Here is a 22,630-nt window from a genome sequence, read left to right as displayed (position 1 = left end):
GTCTTCTTTCAATGCAGTTACTTAGTCAATATTCTGGTGAAGCTGCAGCTGCTCCACAGTTTTTGGGGACTCAGCTTCTGAAACTTCCTTCTGCACAAGCACACAGGACAACCAATTTCCTTATTCCAAAGCTTGAATCATTTCCAGAAAAGATGAAGATATATCTCAACAAAACACGCTTACAAAACATACTTGTGGAAGCTTTGCCAGGCATTTTGGAAAATGTTCTAGGTGATGGCAGGCTCAGTGGAATGAGTGTGAAGTTTTGCAAGGCCAGCACTCCGAAGGGCACGATACTCTGGAAGTTCTTATATGTTCATTGATCAGTTGCATCACTGCATGGTTACATTTCCTGTTGTAATTCAGCATCCACACATAAGGCACTACAGCCTCATCTACTTCGCTGACATTCCCTTCAGGTTCTAGAAGAGTGTCCTAGCTGAGCTAACCCTAACGCCAACCCCATGATAAGGGAGGAGGATCACAAATGAGGACTTAGAAGATGTGGGTCTCAGAGTCATCTTAATCACCTTCTAGCCGTTTGATCTTAGTCTGTGCCTACCCTCTTTGGGCCTGAGTTTTTTCTCCTGAAAAATGGGATAACAGCTGCTCTGTCAATCTCATAGAGCTGCAGAATGAATCACATGTGATAAGGTCTATGAACCTATTTTGGGAACTGCAATACATTATATGAAGTATTATCATTACTATAATTTTTTTATTAGCCTTTAACTTAAGGATCATTTAACATCCTCTATGGTTTTCCTAATACTTCAGCTTATGAGCAGTCTTCCAAGGGATAAAGGGGACTCAGGTTTTTTAAAGGGCTGCCTAAGTACCTGTGTCAAATATAAAGTTCTAGGTTACTTAGGAACAATATTCCCAGAATGATAAGCTTGGAAAATCCATGATGATGATGAATCACTGAATATCCTTGGGGTGGGGATGAGAAGGAAGGAAGCAGGGAAAGTGAGAGAGAATAAATGTGCCTCCTGCAAAGAGGCAGAGATGATGAATGTGTTTCTTTTTCCACATAAATTGAATCTTGCTGGTAATAATTCCTGTTCATTGGCCAGACAACATCAAGGACATTTTGTTTTGAATGAGTTTAAAGGCTCTGGGAACCAGGTCCTGCTTTGAACTTATGAAGTCACTGGCCCTTTCTATTCCTGCTCTAGTGGAGACTAACTGGGATGGTAGAAAGCCAAAAATAAATGGAGGAAAATAATACTTGTCCCTAAGTTGCTCAGAATTTAGTTTTACGGTACAAAACAAGTGAGCACATTTCTCCTATTTGCTTTTAAGCCTGAAAGCAAATAAGGAGATAATACAAATTTGTAGGCTGCAGCCACTAGGATAACCCACCCTTGTTGCTGGTGTCAAAGCACAACTCATTAAAAACAACTCTCAAGTGATTCTGCCATGTGAAACACTGAAAATGTATGAATTTAAACCAATATAATGTTTTCTCCCAAGGAAGTGAATGGCCTTTAGAAATATGAACATATTACCTTCCCAAAAGAGACACAGAAAATAGCACACATTCAAAATCTCTTACAACTAGAAGAAATAATTACAACAAAAGAGGAATGCTTCATCCATTGGTGTACCGGACCACACATTGTTAAATTTTCAGAAATTTTGCAAACCAGTTGACATGTTGATAGCTTGGAATCCATAAAAACAAAAATCATGTTAATCTCCACCACTCTAATGACACCTCAGGTGGCAGTTTTGCATATTTTTAATAGCTGTATCATCAAGTGGCTACACTGCAGTTTACTTAACCTTTCCCTTAACCCAAATGTCCAACAACGATAGACTGGATTAAGAAAATGTGGCACATATACACCATAGAATACTATGCAGCCATAAAAAATGATGAGTTCATGTCCTTTGTAGGGACATGGATGAAACTGGAAAACATTCTCAGTAAACTATTGCGAGGACAAAAAACCAAACACCGCATGTTCTCACTCATAGGTGGGAATTGAACAATGAGAACTCATGGACACAGGAAGGGGAACATCACACTCCGGGGACTGTTGTGGGGTGGGGGCAGGGGGGAGGGACAGCATTAGGAGATATACCTAATGCTAAATGACGAGTTAATGGGTGCAGCAAAACAACATGGCACATGGATACATATGTAACAAACCTGCACATTGTGCACATGTACCCTAAAACCTAAAGTATAATAAAAAAAAAAAAAAAACATTTAAGTTGTTTGCATGGTGGGAGTATTTAAACCATAAAAATTAGCAATGCTACCAACGAGGGTTTTTCCCACAAAGAGCCAGTTATTAAACATTTATCAGCACACTACTGGCCTTATTTCTCATCCAAAACCAAACCAAATATAAAGGGCAGACTCAAACTTTAGCCCTTTGGCCATGAGAATACTCCCCCTTTTTTTGAGACAGGGTCTCAGTTGCTTAGGCTGCAGTGCAGTGGTGTGATCATAGCTCACTGCAGCCTCAACTTCTTGGGCTCAAGCAATACTCCCTGCTCAGCCTCCAGAATAACTGGAACTATAGGTGTGCACGACGCCACAACTGGTTAATTTTTTGATTTGTTGTAGAGATGAGGTTTCGCCATGTTGCTCATGTTGGTCTCAAACTCCTGGGCTCAAGTAATTGTCCCACCTCAGCTTCCCAAAGTGTTGAGATTACAGGCGTGAGACACTGCTCCTGGCCAACATACCTTATTTTGCTTAGCACATTTTTATCCTACATTGATACATATTACATTAATCAGTTGAATTTATCTAATTCTTTAATGAAAAAATAAAAAATACAACCAGCCATGAGCATTCACTAAAACAGACCACTACTTTGAAGATTTTACTATGAAAAAAATAAATAATAAAAATTCAAACCTTTTTTAACTTGAATTTTATAAAAATAACCTACCATGGTAGTTTTCATTATTAGAACTCTTTGGAAATAAATTTGGCAACACACGTCGAAGGTCATTGAAATATTTGTACTCTTTTTTTTTTTTTTCTTTTTTGAGACAGAGTCTTGCTCTGTCACCCAGGCTGGAGTGCAGTGGCACGACCTCAGCTTACTGCAAGCTCTGCCTCCCAAGTTCACGCCATTCTCCTGCCTCAGTCTCCTGAGTAGCTGGGACTACAGGTGCCCAACACCAGCCTGGCTAATTTTTTATATTTTTAGTAGAGACGGGGTTTCACCATGTTAGCCAGGATGGTCTCAATCTCCTGACCTTGTGATCCGCCCGCCTTGGCCTCCCAAAGTGCTGGGATCACAGGCGTGAGCCACCGCGCCTGGCATATTTGTACTCTTTGACTTAGTAATTCCACTTCTAAAAAGCTATCCTAAGGATATAATCTTAAATGCTGAAAAATTATATTAATCATGATGGTCATGATAGTTAAAAAGTTGTGAATAATTTAAATGTTTTTCAAACCAAGATAAAGATTAAGTAAATTGGAATATAGCCACTTGATGATAATACAGTTATTAAAAACGTGCAAGTTTCTATCTATGATGTTGTTATCGTGATGGGGATTTAACATCTGTTTTGTTGGTTTTCTTTTAAACTTTTTTTAATTTCTAAGTTTTTCTATGGTGTTCTTATGTTAGTTTTGTAATGACAAAAAGAATTAATTAAAAATAGTAATTCCTGAATCAGGTGGGGGAAAGTACAAATTCCAGCATGCTTTATTGGCTAATTTGACGTTTCTAAGGCTAAGCTCTTTAAATTATTTTTTTCATAATAAATTAACACAGAAGAGCCCAACTGGGTTGTAGCATTGGACCTAGATTTACTGCCCTTCCTAAAAAATGCTTGCTCTGAGAACATAATGACATGCAGGTTTCAAGGGAGTAAACAAGAGAAAGGTGAATGGGACTACTGTTGACAGGGTGTTGCCTTGTTAAAACTAGTAGCCTTAATTCATTTAAGCAAAAGACTTGCCTTAGGGGTGATTCCGCACCAGAAATTAGAATACAGGCCCCGAGACTCCAGCATGGGGGCCACAATAGTTTTGTTTTCTGCAATCAGTAGATTGAGGGTCTGTGGATTAGTCAGGAAATTGTCAACATCTATGAACTAGGAAAAGAAGAGGATAATGTTAGGTGAAAAGGTACTTTTCAGTAATGAGTTTGAGAATAACCCAGCCTTTCTGAAGGATCCCAGAAACTTGCTCATGACATATGGAACCAGTTATCTATGTCCTCCTTATTGAAACCCATTGCAGCTAGGTGGCTTTCATTCAGTCAAAATACATTTAGTCTAACTTTCGTATGTTGGGCTCTGCATAACGCACTAAGCAGTAAATTGGTGCTGCCACACTGGGCATAGCCTCAACCAGGAACCAACCTACACTTTGGCTAGTGTTTTAGGCACAAGATATTAATGGCTCCCAAGACATTAAAGGTTCATTCAAAAACACTTATTGACTGCCCAGTCTAGGTGCAGATGGGCATGCCTACTTAGCGTTTCTATAGTAATGCCAGAGTAGCTCAAAACAGATCTATCAATGTATTTTAATGTGACAAGCAGAATTTTTGTTTAAGTACACTATATCAACCCATGCTAACCGGTGAAGCTATTTCCTGTTCTTAGAAGTCCATGTTAACAGTGATTTATTTAGAGACAGTATAACAACAGATTCTAATTTATAAAAGAAATAATCATACTGAACTGTACACTGAAAAAGGGATAAACTGACAGATTTTACATTTTGTAGATTTTATCACAATAAAAAATTCAGAAGTCTTCATTTTTATGATAGTCCATCTGTTTACCCCAAATTTTGTGATTTAACATTTGTACACTTCAATGGCATTTAAACAGCTATACAATGTTAAATATTGTCAGTACAATTTGAAAATTTCTATGAAAGGATTTGTGTCACAAGTGTGTGTGATACATTATTGGGCAGATTTTCACTGTGGTTGAGAGGCTGGGGATGGACATAAATTCTCCAAAGAGAGCATCACCGTGCCAAGCAACAGATGCTATTCCCCAGATCATTCAGGAGCAAAAGGGAACCATTTCAGAGCTGTTCAACTGAATCACTTTTTTAGATAATTACTTTTTCATATCCCCCAAATTCTTCCAGAAAGTTATAAGAACAACTTACAATGCTTTACCTACAGCATTTCCCATGAACTAAAAATATGCAGAGTTCTTATGCCTGTTGCATGGCAGAGACCAAATAATTCAGGCGCTTCTTCACCTACCCACTGAAAATCCATGTGGGCTGGAAGATGAAGTCCAGGGAGCCCAATATTAAACTACCAAAAATTTCCTTGTGCCTTTCTTAAAAAGTAGGGGAGTCACTGCCTAATCAAAAATATTATTTTGATTGCTTCCATGGTTCTAGTTTTTGGACGGTGATTTGGATACATTCGAGATGACAGTTGTCAAGAAATCAAACATCTGTTTTTACCAGAATGTAGTCTGACCATTTTTCCCTCGCAGTTCGAAGGGCTGCCTGTCGTAGTTTCATCACATGGGCAAACCGGGAGGTTGGCCAGTGCTTTGGTCCAATTTCATCAGGGTAAGACCTAAAATAATAATAGCTCATCATTATTGAGTGCCTACACGTACCAGGCTCTGTCCTAAATGTTTATATGTATTCATTTAATCTTCTATCAATCCCAGGAAGTAGATACTATTATTATTATCATCATCCCCATATTACAGATGAGGAAACTGGAGCAATGAGAAGTCAAGTAACTCACTGCTCACTGTATACAAGAATCTTTACAAGAAATATTGCAGTGGGTTCTCATGAGAGCCCTTTGAGGTGAGTACTTCTATTCTCTGCATTTCACAGGTGAGGATATCAGGGTAGAGCAGTTAAGTCATTCGTCCAACGGGACACAATCAAGATTTGAATCCAAGCAAAAAGCTCATGTTCCTAGACAATTTTTATACATCCCGACATCGAATAGATTTGGAGAGTATGCAGTGTAAAACATGAGTTTCCCAGGAAAAACGAAAGTTTAATTTACTTGTTGGAGTTTTCACAAATGATTCCACACAGTCTAACACATTGATCTATCTTAGGTCAAGTGAGATCATGGGATCTCTATCAAGATTCACAAAACAGCCAGGCAAAGACTCCTCCATGGCCACATAGACAAGTGGGTTGGAGCACACTCCAAAACCCTTCTGAAGGCACCCAACTGGCACGGACATTGATACTGTTGCAGTAACCCAAAACTGGCCACCACTTCAAGACCTCATAGCTGCACTGGCAGTACATTTGTTTTAGTGAGTGAAAAACTGCAAAAACAATGAGACTGTAACTAAACAAATAAGGTTAATAAAACTATGTACAGCACAGGAATTCTCGGGAATATCTTCCCCAATTATTGTTTCAATGAAAATTAGTGGAATTCTCATTTTTCTATATATATTCCCCCCCAAAATGCCTGCTCTAATATTTTTTCACACTGACCTTGGCATATAATATGTTTAGTCAAAACCTGGCTGCAGAGAACATTACCAAGATGCAAAGAAGGGACACAAAGTATTTCTGTGCCATTTTTGTTAGGCCAGACTCCATTATAAGGCACTCTAAAGGAGTGTTTACAATCTTTTACAGTGTTCAGACTTCACTGTTAAATTTTGCTTGATATACAGTCCATGGGCTTGGATTTGAGAAATACATGTGTATATATTATAATATATCATATTTGTATATATTTCTTTATAATATAAATATTTATAAGAATTCTTACATATAGAGAGACTAGAAGAACAGAAACTTGCTCTGGAATGGCATTTATTATTACTATAATACAAATTTGGCTTTCAATAAATGACTTCTCTGGGGAAGAAATTCAGGCAACTCCTTCATTCTATTTCTACAGTTCCTTAAGGTAAAATTGTAGTAGCTTTGGGAACATTTATAATAGTAAGTTTTAAATACATTTATTCTTGTTCTTATTTGTTCATCCAACCAGTATTAATTTAGTGCCTGCCAAGAATATGGCTCTGAGGGGAGAGGGGGAATATAAAGTGTTTATATATTCTAGCCCCTGCCAAAGAACTTACAATTTATTTAAAAAAAAAATACACTAATTGCATAGTTAATTAACAATGTTGGTTGTGTATATCATTGTGCCAAAAAGGATGACATAGAATATAAGCAATACAATTGTTGAGACAAAGGTAAGAATAGGTTTCTACAGTAGGCATGATTTAGGATAAGAGTTAGTTATAAAGAAGGAAAGGGTCTTCCAGGACCTGCACAAGCAACAGTGTGGGGTTTGGAAATAAAAGGAACGTTCTGGATAAAGCACATTTTCTTTTGGTGCTAAATTCATGGAATTTTAAAAATATAAGTCTTAGGTGTTTGAACTTTGTTCAGTTCCTAAAGAGTAAGTGAAGTATTTTTAATAAAGAAATGAAACCATTTCATTTGTATTTGAGGTAGATTGATTTGACTGTATGATATGTAGGATGACTTGGAGATAGAAGCAATTAATAAATTGCTATGGTGGCCGGGCATGGTGGCTCATGCCTGTAATCCCAGCACTTTGGGAGATCAAGGCGGGCAGATCACAGGGTCAGGAGATCGAGACCATCCTGGCTAACATGGTGAAACCCCCTCTCTACTCAAAATACAAAAAATTAGCCGGGCATGGTGGCGCATACCTGTAGTCCCAGTTACTCAGGAGGCTGAGGCAAGAGAATCGCTTGAACCCAGGAGGCAGAGGTTGCAGTGAGCCAAGATTGCACCACTGCACTCCAGCCTGGGTGACAGAGTGAGACTCCGTCTCAAAAAAAAAAAAAAAAAAAAGAAAAAGAAAAAGAAATTTCTATGGTAACTAGGCACAAAGGCTCACACCTGTAATCCCAGCACTTTGGAAGGCCAAGGTGGGAGGATCGCTTGAGGACAGGAGTTCAAGACCAGCCTGGACAACATAGTGAGATCATATCTCTACAAAAAATAAAAATAAAATTAGCCAGGCATAGTGATGCATGGCTGTGGTCTTAGTTACTCAGGAGGCTGAGTGAGGAGTATTGCCTGAGCCCAGGAGTACGAGGTTACAGTGGAGCTATGATCATGCCACTGCACTCCAGCCGGGGTGACAGTGAGACCCTGTCTTGAAAGAAAGAAGGAAAGAGAGAGAGAAAGAGAGAGAGAGAGAAAGAAGAGAAGAAAGAAAAGAAGGAAAAGAAAGAAAGAAGGAATTTCTATGGTTAAGATAGGAAATTACCTAAATGAGCATCAGCAGGGGATCAATTAAATAATTATGGTAAATGCACATACAACAGTGATCATGCAGTAAAAAAATGAAAATTACCTCCTTAACTATTGCTGTAGAATGATTATCAAGATATAAGTTGAAAGAAGCAAGGTATATGTAGAAAGTGTACACATTTTCACTATGATCCTCCAAATATAAAAGTTTATATTTAAAATATGAATAAATGATATCAATATTTAAAAATATAAACTGTCATGGCAATTTATTTATGAAGTAATGAAAATCTGAACTTGGCTGGCAGCTGTGGGAGTAAACAGCAAGACAGTACTGTGAAGATCTCTAAAAGGGAAAAATGGCAGATATTCAGTACTCACATAGCTACAGAAATGAAAGACAATGAAAAGCCACATGTACTTCCAAACCTGGAAGCCCTGAAGAGTTAGTTAAAGAGGAAGGGTAAATAATGAGTTTACAAATTTTGCTCTCACTACTCACTCTGGTTCATCCATAGGCCTCCACTCCACATAGTGATAGAGTCTCTGTACATTTTTCAACCACTCCCTGAGTATTTCTGTTGTATTATCCACATTGTGATCAGTGGCTGCCCTGCATGAGAGAAAGCACAATATAGTTTAACTATGTCATCCAAAGAAAGAGAGGGAAATCCAAAAGACCCCTGACTAACTGAAAGAAGAATGGCTACTCCTGGAAAAAAAATTGTATATATGAAAATAATTCCCTCATAGTGCAAACTAGACAATAAACTTCTAAAGTGAGAGACACTGCTTAAAATTATCTTTGTGTCATTAGATCCTTAAACAGGGCTCAGCCAATTGGAGAACGTGTAAATGGTTGCATTAATAAATAAACACATGAAAACACGAAGACAGTGTAAGCATAAAATGAATTAACCGAGAGTCAATTAATGAATCTTCTTGGAAATTTTTCCACATGTTTTAATTTTCAGTTACCTAGGATGTAAACTCCACCTTTTAACTTCATTAACAATGACCCTCAATTTGAGCAATAATTCTGCTTCATCTTCATTTCAAGTCAATTTTCTGACTGCAACAAAATATCTAGTCAGTGCTGCTTTAATCATTGTGAAGCTACAATAATAATTCTCAATATAAAACTCAAAATTTAAGGTATCTTCAATTATCTATTTTGGATTAACTTTACCATCACGTTTACAAAATAGAGTATTTTCAAAAGCCTTTAAATAATGTATACAAAACTTGTGCCTGTTCTACCTTGAAAGTTTAACAAATGGATCCACTTGTAAAGGGGCTTAACTCATTTATTTAAAAAGTATTTTCAAATTGTATCACAAAGCAAAACCCAACACATGTAAAACAGTTATTCAGAACACCTATAAATGAAGAGATAATGAAATGAAAAACAGAAAAAGAGAAGAAAGCAGGAGTTGTAATCCTGACAATAAACAAGGTAGAATTCAGGCCAAAGAGTATTAAGATCACAAAGAAGGAGACTTTATAATACTAAAGGAGGCCATTCACATCAAAATATACAAAGTGTGAATATCTATACACTTTCATATATTACAGGGGTTGGCAAACTTCCTTTCAAGCAATAGATAGTAAACATTTTAGGTTTACAGGCCATATACTATCTGCAGCTACTACTTAACTCTGCCATTGTAGTGATAAATCAGCCATAAACAATATGTAAATGAATGAGCATTACTGTGTTCCAACAAAACTTTATTTACAAAAACAGGCAGCCGGTCTGTAGGCTATAATTTGCTGACCCCTAATATAGTAGAAAGTATAGAAACTGTAAAGAAAAACAGAAATAACAATAATAAGAGATATTAACATACCACTTTCAGTTAAAGATGGTACAAATGGGGAAACAAGTAAGTATACATAGGATCTGTACAACATACTAACAGAGACTTCTCAAGTGCACATGGAACATCTGCTAGCACTGCCCAACAATTACATCCCAAAGAAAGCCTCCGTAAAATTGAAATTATATAAACAACATTCTCTGATCTAAATGACATATATGTAGAAGTTGATAATAAAATAAACCCCCCCAAATCCACTAAAAACTCTCTTATAAAGTTGTTTTTTTTGAAAATAACAATTACTAGTGGAAAAATAAATACAAGCCAATTTCAGAACTTCCAAAAATTAATAATGAAAATACTACATATCAGAATTTTGGGATACAATTAAAGCAGTGATTACAGAAAAATTCAGTTTTATATGCTTAAATAAATAAAAATAAATGAGTTAAATTTCTACTCAAAAAGCTAGGAAAAAAGCAACAAAGCAAACATATATAAAGAAATTAATAAAGATAATGGTAGAAAGTTGTGAGATATAAAACAGAAAAAGAGTAGAAACAAACTAAAATGCTGCTTCTTTGAGAAAGATCAATAAAAGACAAGCCCTAGTTAACCCACCTAAGACAAACAAATATAAAACAATAAGAAATGTTAAGGATGGGAAACAAGATGATTGATTTGAAAGAAAAATTTTAAAAACGTGTAAGCAACTACTTTGTACAACTCGATAAATTTGAAAACTAAATATAATAGATTTTCTAGAAAAATATAATAGATTTTCTAAAAAAAAAAAAATTAACTCCTGAAGCGATATAAAGCTTAAATGAATAATTTCCATGAAGACAGTAAAGAGGAAAAAAAACCCCAACTAGGCTCATGTGTTTTTACAAGGGAATTCTACCAAATCCTACAATAGATACTTCCAGTGCTGTACAGCTTGTTATCCAGAGTATAGGAAAAAAATGAAAATCCTAAGTTCTTCTAATATTGCAAGTATAATATTGATGTCTAAACCTTATGAAGATTTATACACACACACACACACACACACACACACACACAACTACAGACCAATATCCTTTAATGCACATGCTGTAAAAATCTTAAATAAAGTATTAGCAAACAGAGTCCAACATCTTATTAAGAAAATATAGCATGGTCTAAGAATGTTCAATATGAAGGAATTTCATTAACATAATTCACTATGTTTATGGACCTGAAGAAAAATCGATTATCTCTGTAAATGTGTAAAAGGTCTTTAACAAAATTCCACACCTAATCCTGGTTTTCGATAACCACACAGAATACAATTCAAGCAGATACTAAAAAAAAAGCCACTACGATTAAAACTGTGTGGTAATGACACAGGGATAAATGACATAGGGAGCCCAGTGGCACAGAACAGAAAGTATAGAAGTTTAGTATATGATAAGGGTATCATGTAATATTCCCATGGAACAAACCTGCACATATACTCCCTGTATCTAAAATGAAAGTTGAAATTTAAAAATAAAGTTTAATCAAAAATATATATACATATAATACAGTTTTGAAAAATAATCAGAGGTACAGATGAAATAATTTAGCTTCTATTGCATCATTACTTTCACTGCTATTTGTAGGATGATTTAAAATAAATTGAAAGTAAATATAAATAAAGGCCTAGTGCTGCGGTGACTCATGACCGTAATTGCAGCACTTTGGGAGGCCAAGGTGAGCAGATCATTTGAGGTCAGGAGTCTGAGACCAGCCTGATCTACATGGTGAAACCCGTCCCTACTGAAAAAAAAAAAAAAAAAAAAATTAGCTGGGTATGGTGGAATGTGCCTGTTAGTCCCAGCTACTCGGGAGGCTGAGGCAGGAGAATTGCTTGAACGTGCGAAGTGGAGGTTGCATTCAGCCGAGATTGGGCCACTGCACTGCAGCCTGGGTGATAGAGCAAGATGCTGTCTCAATAAATATAATAAATAAATAAAACATAAAAAATAGTCCTTTTCATTAAACATGAACCATTATAGTTTTTAATTGGTATTAAATTGCCACTAAATATATTTAAAAAATTTTTTTTATCTCCTAAAAAAATAATCTTTAAGAGAGGGAATGTTCAGGAATGTTGAAGAGAGAAAAATACATTGTTAAACAAAGCACAGTGGAACTCTATTTAGATAGGGAATACATTTCTGTAAAATACCAAGTAACTTAAAACTATGTAACTTAAGCCATAGGGTATAGAAAAATGGGACATAGAGGTATGTAAGTAATATTTGAAAATATTATCTTGTAAAATAGATACTTAAATTAAAACTAGCCTAATTAAAAACATTATCCAATAACTAGAGATGACACCAATGGCCAACTTGATCTACTTTCAAGTGTCTTCTTGAAATTAGATGAGAACCAACTCTTCTCTTCTCGGCAAGATCTTGGAGGGAGAAAGAACCACAGGCCCACCTGGACATTCCATGGCCTGGAGAGGGAGAGAGGTGATGTGTGAAGCTGACAGTTTTGAGGGATACCAGGTGAGCATGTTAGGACCAAGACCGGGTAGGAGGAGCCCTTAGCAACTCACAGAGGTGGGAAAGTGGTCCCGAAAGCAACGTGGAAGAAGGCCACAGGCTCCACTGTGTTTGTGATTGTGCCAAAAAGGGCAACGTCAGCAAAGTCACATCCACTGTGACTCATGGCCACAAGCTACCAACGTCCAGGGTATGCCACGAAGAGCGCGATGAGAGTCTAACCACTGGTCTCGTGATAGGAAGCATGCAGAGAGCAATTCCTGAAACTCAGAATTTACCATAAAGCACCTTATTCTTCACTCAAAACATTATGAAGAGGAGTAAGTTAAAACTAAACAAAACGAAAATTCCTTATCACAGTGTTAGCCAAAAGCTATGAGAATTCTACATTATTCTTAAATTATTTATAAATGGCATAGTAGAATTTGCCAGGTGCAGTGGCACACACCCTTAGTTCTAGCTACCTGAGAGACTGAGGTAGGAGGATCACTTGAGCCCAGGGGTTCCAGGCTGCAGTGAGTACAACTGTGCCTGCGAATGGTCACTGCACTCCAGCCTGGGCAACATAGAGAGAACCCATCTCTTAAAAAAATAGTCTAGGTAATTTATACAGCATCTACTTCTTTCCTTGGTTGTTGTTTCTTCATTACACAGGACTTCTTAAATTCTCTTTGCCTTCTCTACATCAATGCATTTCCTAATCCTTTTGACAAAGTTGGTCTTACCATACGAAATGCATTTTCCCGGTGTACAGATTAAACAACTCCAAAACTTGCCTAAGCATCCACTCCTGATGAACATCCTTAGAAATTAGCTGCCTGGAGTATGCAGAGGTACAGATGTCTAATTAAAAACAGATGCACAGATTTCAAATATTCTCTTTATTGAGTTAAAAAACTGTCTGTACTGCTACTTCCCTGAATTAAGATTCTGTTTGTTCTCAGGCTTCTGAGGAAATGAACATGTCCTCCAGTTGTGGCTGGAGAGAGGTGCATCCATCCTGGTCTTTGAAGTGCAGGGCCAATCTCTCCTACACTCATTCCCAGAGGAGGAAGAGGAGGAAGAGCAGTGAGGGCCACACCAGCCCACCGAGGAAGCCTGGCGGTCCCCGCTTAAGACTAAGTTTCGTTCATTGTAGATTCTGGATATTAGCCCTTTGTCAGATGAGTAGGTTGCAAAAATTTTCTCCCATTGTGTAGGTTGCCTGTTCACTCTGATGATAGTTTCTTTTGCTGTGCAGAAGCTCTTTAGTTTAATGAGATCCCATTTGTCGATTTTGGCTTTTGTTGCCATTGCTTTTGGTGTTTCAGACATGAAGTCCTTGCCCACGCCTATGACCTGAATGGTATTGCCTAGGTTTTCTTGTAGGATTTTAATGGTTTTAGGTCTAACATATAAGTCTTTAATCCATCTTGAATTAATTTTTGTATAAGGTGTAAGGAAGGGATCCAGTTGCAGCTTTCTACATATGGCTAGCCAGTTTTCCCAGCACCATTTATTAAATAGGGAATCCTTTCCCCATTTCTTGTTTTTGTCAGGTTTGTCAAAGATCAAACAAATTTACAAGAAAAAAACAAACAACCCCATCAAAAAGTGGGCAGAGGACATGAACAGACACTTCTCAAAAGAAGACATTTATGCAGCCAAAAAACACATGAAGAAATGCTCCTCATCACTGGCCATCAGAGAAATGCAAATCAAAACCACAGTGAGATACCATCTCACACCAGTTAGAATGGCCATCATTAAAAAATCAGGAAACAACAGGTGCTAGAGAGGATGTGGAGAAATAGGAACACTTTTACACTGTTGGTGGGACTGTAAACTAGTTCAACCATTGTGGAAGTCAGTGTGGCGATTCCTCAGGGATCTCGATCTAGAAATACCATTTGACCCAGCCATCCCTTTACTGGGTATATACCCAAAGGACTATAAATCATGCTGCTATAAAGACACATGCACACGTATGTTTATTGCGGCACTATTCACAATAGCAAAGAGTTGGAACCAACCCAAATGTCCAACAACGATAGACTGGATTAAGAAAATGTGGCACATATACACCATGGAATACTATGCAGCCATAAAAAAATGATGAGTTCGTGTCCTTTGTAGGGACATGGATGAAACTGGAAAACATCATTCTCAGTAAACTATCGCAAGGACAAAAAACCAAACACCGCATGTTCTCACTCATAGGTGGGAATTGAACAATGAGGACTCATGGACACAGGAAGGGGAACATCACACTCCGGGGACTGTTGTGGGGTGGGGGGAGGGGGGAGGGACAGCATTAGGAGATACACCTAATGCTAAATGACGAGTTAATGGGTGCAGGAAATCAACATGGCACATGGATACATATGTAACAAAACTGCACATTGTGCACATGTACCCTAAAACCCTAAAGTATAATAAAAAAAAAAAAAAAAAAGACTAAGTTTCCCTGCTCCTCCTCCCCACTGTCAAAAAAGGCAAAAACGCAGAAATCCAGGCAGACATTTCTAACTGCTGCCTTGTAATCGCTCTGACAAAAGTATGTTTCCATTTGAATGCATAATAATGAAAGCAATACAGGCCCTGGGCTATTCAGAGGGTTGGACAGAGAGAGACACCAAAGGCCCACATGCAAGCTCTCTGGAGGAAACCCGAGGCTGGTGCTAACGGTTCTATTTTCAGAGCCCTGTAGCGCAAGGCAACAACAGCGCGGTGCTTGTCCTGCTGCAGCACTCCACAAACAGCTAGACACAAAAACCTCTGCGGCTGAGGTGGATTTTTCCATGAAGCTAGGAAGCTGAGAATCCAGAATGTGTGAGGCCCCTCAGGAGTTGCTGAGGCACAGTGGCCCCTCTCTCAGTCTGAAGGCTCCTTGTGGTTCCTGTGGAAAATGAGTACTGCCTCGAATCTGTCATCCTCCTCCCAATCAGACCAGAAAAGGCACCCAGAAAAATCGCAGACATCACTAACGGATTCCTTGAAGAAAACAAATGATGTGCAAGGACAGCTGGACATCTGGAGAGGTGATCTGCAAGTAATTGACAGTGAGTAATCAAACTGGAAAACCACAGATTGTGAAAACACAAACAAGGGCTGGCTGGGTGACCATGTTTCCGGGAGGCTCACACGGCTCAGTCTTTGCCTCAATTCTCTAACTAGAGTGGATTCACACCTAAACCAACACCTCCACTCACTCTCTCTTCCCCGGGTTTCTCTGACTCAGGATAAGACAGCAAGGAGAGGCTGGACGCAGTGGCTCATGCCTGTAATCCCAGCACTTTGGGAGGCTGAGGCGGATCACCTGAGATCAGGAGTTCAAGGCCAGCCCAGCCAACATGGTGAAAGCCTGTCTCTACTAAAAATACAAAAATTAGCCAGGCATGGTGGTGCGTGCCTGTAGTCCCAGCTACTTGGGAAGCTGAGGCAGGAAAATTGCTTGTACCCGGGAGGCGGAGACTGCAGTGAGCTGAGATCCTGCCACTTCACTCCAGCCTGGGTGAGAGAGCGAGACTCTGTCTCAAAAGAAAAACAACAACGACATAAAGACAGCAAGGAGAGCTCAGCTCTTGAGCTGTTTTTAATTTTCTTTGAAGGTCATATTGGGACAATAACTTTCCTTTACCTCTAAGGAGCCCTGGTACCTGCCAGCCACCAAAGTCTCTTCCTTCCACTTTTAGGGGAGCTGTGGCCCTGAGACAGCTTCAGTGCTCACGGTTGGCCACCTCTCTGTCCATGAGTCCTGGCCTGCTTTCTTTGGAGCTCGTACCTGAAAAGGGAGTGCTGGTAGAAACAGGTGCCACATCCACACTGGCCACCTCTCACCCTAATGCTGCCCATCTGCCTTCCCTCTGATTCTGCTTTTGGTTCCTATGTCTCCTTCTTCCTCTTCTCCAGCTGTGCAAGTTAGCAAAAGCCCATGAGTTTCGGATTCAAAATTGAATTAGGACTAAGGGAAACACATATTGGAGATGTGATCACAGCACGTGTAGGGATCCCCTTGGCTGATGATGCTCCCAGGTCAACAGGTGCACTGTCACTGCTACATGGAAGGGAGCACGAAGAGCAGGCCAAGAAGTCAACATGTCTGCAGGATGAGACAGCTTTACTGCTTGGCTGTGGAAAAAAAAAATTGAGATTTATCTGGCAATGTCTAAAAACACTGACATTCCTCCTTGTTCTAGAAGTTAGTTTTCATTTCTAAGTCTTGCCTCTTAAGACTCAGGGCCAACTAGAAATAATTAGAACTGACTCATTTATTTTGACCACAAGTCCTACTGAGGTTGTTAGGGCTAAACTCATATTGGTAAGCATGGGGCCACTGGAATCATATTAAAGATGAAGACTGGATCTCTCAGCAGGTGGGACACGGAAATTGAGGGCACAGTACTCCTTTATTTTATTTTATTTTTGAGACGGAGTTTCACTCTTGTTGCCCAGGCTGGAGTGCAAATGGCACAATCTCAGCTCACTGCAACCTCTGCCTCCCGGGTTCAAGTGATTGTCCTGCCTCAGCCTTCCAAGTAGCTGGGATTACAGGCATGCACCACCATACCCAGCTAATTTTGTATTTTTAGTAGAGACGGGGTTTCACCACATTGGTCAGGCTGGTCTCGAACTCCTGATCCTCAGGTGATCCACCTGCCTCAACCTCCCAAAGCGCTGGGATTACAGGCATGAGCCACCGCGCCCAGCCAGGACATGGTACTTCTGATCACTTCCATCTGTACTGAGACTCAGGGTATGTCCTCAGCTTCCCTGCCACACCCCAGAAAGTCTAGACCTCTGTCACTATAGAAGAGATCTGCGGTTGGTGGAGCAGCAGGATAACAACACTGGACAGCGACTGATCTATTGATCTTGCTGCCTGAGAACCTGCAAAATATGTTCCCCAGAGGCTCAAGGAAATGGCGGTGGAATGAACAACAAAGTTAGTCACCACCTGGACAATCCTCACCATGACTAGTGAGTTGGCAAAGGTAAATTTTCCAATTCAAGACTTCAAATACTGAACTACCCTCTCAGATGCTTCTTGTTTTCATTGAGCAAAGAAGACTCATTGGTGTAGAAAATAAAGAGCTCCACCTAAAAATAAAATTCCACTAATGGAAGCAACTACTGAAATTCATTTTCAAGAAAGGTCATATCATCGAGTCCCGCCACCACTGTGTCCAGTCTCAAGGAAAGCCTATCCAGCAGCAGACGTGCCAAAGGCAGAGACATGCTCAGCCACTCCAGAAAAATATGCCAATTGATTCTTGCTTCTTGGTTACCGGGTAGAATTCTGTCTAAAGATCTGGAACCCTTTTTCTGGGTGGAAACTAGATATGGATATGGTTAAGGACATGAATATGGATTGGGGGTCTGGGGATTCCTCCCACAAAAACCCTTTTCCTAGATCCGATTCATACCAAGTCACTTAGTTGCAATTCTTCCCAATGAACTAAGAAATCAGAAAAACTCACTTCTCATGAAAACCTCCTCACCAACAAAATTGATGTTTATACTTCCTCAACATCCCTCCTCAGTATGCCCCATTTCATCCCAGAAACAATCATAGACACAACACACCTGAAGCCTGGGTATATGTGATGTAAAAATAAATATTTGATTCTAGAAATTCAAGCAACCAATCAATTTCATCCCTAAATGGCATCCCTAAATTTTTCCTGATGGTAAAATTTGCTGATTGACCAGTTAACAGTCAATTCAAAAGCCCATTATCATCTCTCAATAAAATTAATAAACAACTAAGCATATTATAATTGAGCTATTTTTGGTACTCATGATTCTGAGATATATTTTTCTTCTCTGTGTTAAGAACCTCTCAACATTATGTCACACACTAACCCATTTTTAGCCTTATGATTAACTAAGTTACTCATTATCTTTATTTGCCCTGTTATAGAAAAGAAGGCTGAGGATTAGAGGTTATGACTTGCTTAAGTCATGCAAATGGTGGGTGCTAGAGCTTGGCCTTTTTATTTAGGTCTTCTAATCCGTCCCTCAACACCCACCCCCCCCACCCCAGGCTCCCCACCACACCTGTCCAACAAAGAGTAGATGACCAGGAAACACCTGTCAAATTGGAAGTTCTCTACCTTGTCAAGGATATGGATCAGGGCCGGGCGCGGTGGCTCACGCTTGTAATCCCAGCACTTTGGGAGGCCGAGGTGGGTGGATCACGAGGTCAGGAGATCGAGACCACAGTGAAACCCCGTCTCTAATAAAAATACAAAAAAATTAGCCGGGCGTAGTGGCGGGCGCCTGTAGTCCCAGCTACTCAGAGAGGCTGAGGCAGGAGAATGGCGTGAACCTGGGAGGCAGAGCTTGCAGTGAGCCGAGACTGCGCCGCTGCACTCCAGCCTGGGTGACAGAGCGAGACTCCGTCTCAAAAAAAAAAAAAAAAAAAAAAAGGATATGGATCAATATGACCAATATGATCATCTCAGGACGACAGGATGGAAATGCCCTAGCAAAAAACAAAAGAAAAATGGGAAGATTCATCCATTCCCTACAAGCTTTGCTTAGGTTTACTTTCAGCATAATTTTCCTTGGAGTCACAGCCCTTGGAATTTCATGAAAATATCAGTGGGAGCGTCTGAGACAAGACAAATATGTTTCTCATTTGTCTATCTACCCTCTTCCTGTTTTCGTTCTCCTTTGGCCCTTGTTTATTCTTCTTCCCACCCTTTTCACCCACTCATCACGGCCCCTTTTCTCATCCTTATTGGATTTTCCAATTCTGTTAAGTTCTTTATTTTATGGGTGTACCCTGAAGACATGTAGTTACTAGTTAAATGTAACACTGGTACTAAAGAGAAGACACAGCAGGATCCAAAAACATTTTCTCCAGGAGTCCTGAACCTCTACACCTCCAAACCCATCAGGTTAGATTGGACACCCTCTATCTGTAATTATGCATCACTAGCTTGCCGTGCTTCCAGCACTGTGCTTGCTGCTGTGTTATAATTAACTGGTTCTATTTCTTTCTTCATTACTTGACTTTCTTCCCTGAGGACGGGGACTGTCCCAGTACTTAACAGTTCACTTATCATGAGTTTGATGAGTGAATGAATGAATAATTTCAGGGAACTTCTCCCCATCCAACCCGAATGCCTATAAAGGTTGAGCACAGATAACAAAGAAGTGAAATGGGCCATGTATGAGCCAACAGTGTGAAAGGAGGACTGTTGAGAATAGGCACATGTGGGCCCCAACTGATTGCTGCTGCACTGGAATGTGTGCCCAGAAATGCTAGGCTTTCAAATTGTTTCAAGAGAAGCTGGCTATCTACTTTTTAGAGATAAAAGTCTATTTATAACCTGTACAAAGTTTTAGCCTGAAATGCCACGAAAATATTCCACCCTGGCAGGAGGTCTCTGGAAATCAACATAAAAAACACATTATTTCATCTCTTAATAGCCCAGGTCCATCTATCCACACATGCTCAGGGCACATATTTCAGTAATTAAACATTTCAAATATGGCTGGGAGGATAGCAATACTATCACTTTGCTGCTTTCACAAAACAGAAAACATCTTCCATGAGAAAGAAAAGACAAACACGCACAGATTAAGCAAGGTGTAAGTAATTCTCTCAACCAGTCTAATATCAAGAGAATTGGAAAGAAGAAAAAAATGATGGCGGCACCACGGAATTAGTGTAAGTGTACACTTCCTGCAAACACCGTACATACCTCTTCTCATTGCACAGCAACTAAGACATGATTACTGCTGCACAAACTTTTTACTAACAACTTTATTGAGATATATTTCACATACCGAATATTCCCTCTTGTAAAGTATAAAATTCAGTGGTTTTTAGTTGTGCAACCATCACCATTATCAAATTCCAGAACATTTCCATCACCTCAAAAAGAAACCCTACACCCATTAGCAGTCACCTCTCACCCCTCCAGCCCCTGGTAACCACTATTCTGCTTTCTGTCCCTATGGATTTGCCTATTCTCGTCCTTTCTTATCAATGGAATCATATGATTGTGGCCTTTTGTGTCTGCCTTCTTTCACTTTGCATACTGTTTTCAAGGTTCACGCACGCTGTAGCACATATCAGTACTTCACTTCTTTTTATGGCGAAATAATATTCCATAGTATGGATATGCCACATTTTGTTTATCCATTTATCAGTTAATAGACAGTTGGGTGCTTTCACTTTCTAGTTACTATGAACGATGCTGCTATGAACATTCATGTACAGGTTTTTGTGTGAACGTATGGTTTCATTTACTTTGAGTACGGCTGCTCAAATTTTAAATACTATGGAAAAAGAAGAAAATTTATTTTATTTTATTCTTTACCCTTTGTGGAGAATCTACTATGTTCCAGGCAGTAAGCTGACCATTTTACGTATATAACTTTAACATTTAAAGTAATTCTCCTGTAAGTATTATTATCTCCATTTTACAGAGGAGGAAAGTGAGGCTTAGAGACTCTCTTCCAAAGATTGTTTTCTTTCCATTTATACTTGATCTTTGATATGTATTTTTCTTAATTTCTGAAATTCTCAGTTTTCTGTTCCAATGTGGCAAAGAGGAATCCTTTACTCTGCTTCATGAGTATCTTGGTTGTACGTGAGAGGAGCAGATGCAAGGGCCCGGGAATGCGTGGGCAGTTGCAAGGAAGTGAGAAGTGTCAGGTCTCAGCAGAGGAGCTGGGTGGAGCAGCTGAAACAGGACATGGATGATTAAACTCTGAGGAGGGATGTCCAGCACTGCCTAATGGTGCCTGGCAGGGCAATACTACAGCAAAACATGGAGCCTCTGAAACATGAGGTCATGGGGGAACTGGAGTCAGCGCGACCACAGGGAAAGTCACAGCCCAAGGACTGGGCTTGCTACGTGCAGCAATTATTGACAGGAGGATCTCCCTGCTCTGTTCTCTGGAGGAGAACTGGCTGAACTGTGGTGACAATGTAAAGGCCAAGTGGTCTCTTGGATTGAGGACTGGGAGAAAGCCGAAGGAAGCGTCCATGTTCTGTGTAGAAAGATTTACTTTGATTCATTTCTTTCTGGAAAAAAACTGCAGTTAAGAATGACAATAAATATTTTAGTTATCTATTAATCCTGAGTTCCTTGACACTACTGTTTCGCTAACGACTTCCTTAATCAAATAAAAAGTATGAAGTCAGGAGGCATGGCTCTTTCACCAATTAACTCTGTAATCTTAATGAATTTACTTGAACTCTCTGTGCCTTGTTTTTCCATCTGTAAAATAGGACAATAACATCTGCTGCATCTACCTAGCTCACTGGGTTATTTTGAGGAGCCAACAGCATGTGAAGGAGCTTTCAAGAACACTTTCCTTGAAAGCTGGCCTTCCCTTGGCTGTCCCCAACACACACACAGATCCTCAAATAAGAAATAAGACAGCTTGTTGAATAGGCTCTTAAGACACATGCGAAAAAGTTCAACACATGCATTTAAGGCAAACAAACTGGAATTACCACAGCCTACCATTTTTTAAGAATAAAAGATATACATGCCCATTAAACAAAGAGAAAGTGAAAGAAATGTACAGCAAGGACTGCTAATTATCTCAACATCAGTTCTCTTTTTCCCTAGTAATAGAATTTTTAGCTGAGTCTATGACCGTCCGGCTTAAAGAGTAAACTTTAGGCTCAACGACAGCAGGGACATTTGTCTCTTGTTTACTGCTCCATCCTTAACACTTAGAACAGCGCCTCGCACATAGTGTGTGCTCAATAAATATTTGTTGAATGGTTCCTTTCACATCAAACTCCTAGCCTAATAAGAACTATAAAAACACCTGTACAGTTCCCTCAGTTCAACAGACACTGGCTATGCATCTCCTCTGTGCCGGTGATCATGGCACTTGCTGGAAAGCAACACCTTGTCATTCACATCAAGATGCACCCAGTTTCTCACAGCTGGACAGGAAATACAGATGCGTAAATAAATAACTGTAATTCAGTATGACATTGTTGATGATGGATATATGACAAGGTCTCCAAGTGCCAGGGAGGAGGGAGTGGCTAGAAAGGTGTGGGAAGGGCCACGAGAGGCTTCTCAAAGTATCAGAGGCTTGAACTGGGGTTTGAAGATTGAGCAGATATTAAGGGAAGGTAG

At 39.4% G+C, this 22,630-nt stretch overlaps 1 protein-coding gene across 7 annotated transcripts in view; it reads right to left on the bottom strand.

The window, feature by feature from the left end:
- COLGALT2 (collagen beta(1-O)galactosyltransferase 2) overlaps window positions 1–22,630 on the bottom strand; it is a 115,246-nt gene that overhangs the window by 31,380 nt on the left and 61,236 nt on the right. For 6 of the 7 annotated variants that reach the window (XM_063613778.1, XM_055233763.2, XM_055233768.2 and 3 more), the window contains 3 exons: window positions 8,691–8,801; window positions 5,420–5,537; window positions 3,940–4,074 (listed from right to left, as the gene is read on the bottom strand). In XM_063613778.1, coding sequence (XP_063469848.1) covers window positions 3,940–4,074; window positions 5,420–5,537; window positions 8,691–8,704 — 267 coding nt within the window. In that variant the 5' untranslated portion in view covers window positions 8,705–8,801. Of the gene's footprint in view, window positions 1–3,939; window positions 4,075–5,419; window positions 5,538–8,690; window positions 8,802–16,290; window positions 16,638–22,630 lie in introns of all 7 variants that reach the window. The other variant, XM_055233764.2, reaches the window with a different exon arrangement.

Source organism: Symphalangus syndactylus, chromosome 19, assembly GCF_028878055.3.
Source record: "Symphalangus syndactylus isolate Jambi chromosome 19, NHGRI_mSymSyn1-v2.1_pri, whole genome shotgun sequence".
In the NCBI taxonomy this organism is placed as follows: domain Eukaryota; kingdom Metazoa; phylum Chordata; class Mammalia; order Primates; family Hylobatidae; genus Symphalangus; species Symphalangus syndactylus.
The sequence above is the reverse complement of the archived record's forward strand: the minus strand, read 5'-3'. Positions and strand labels throughout refer to the sequence as shown.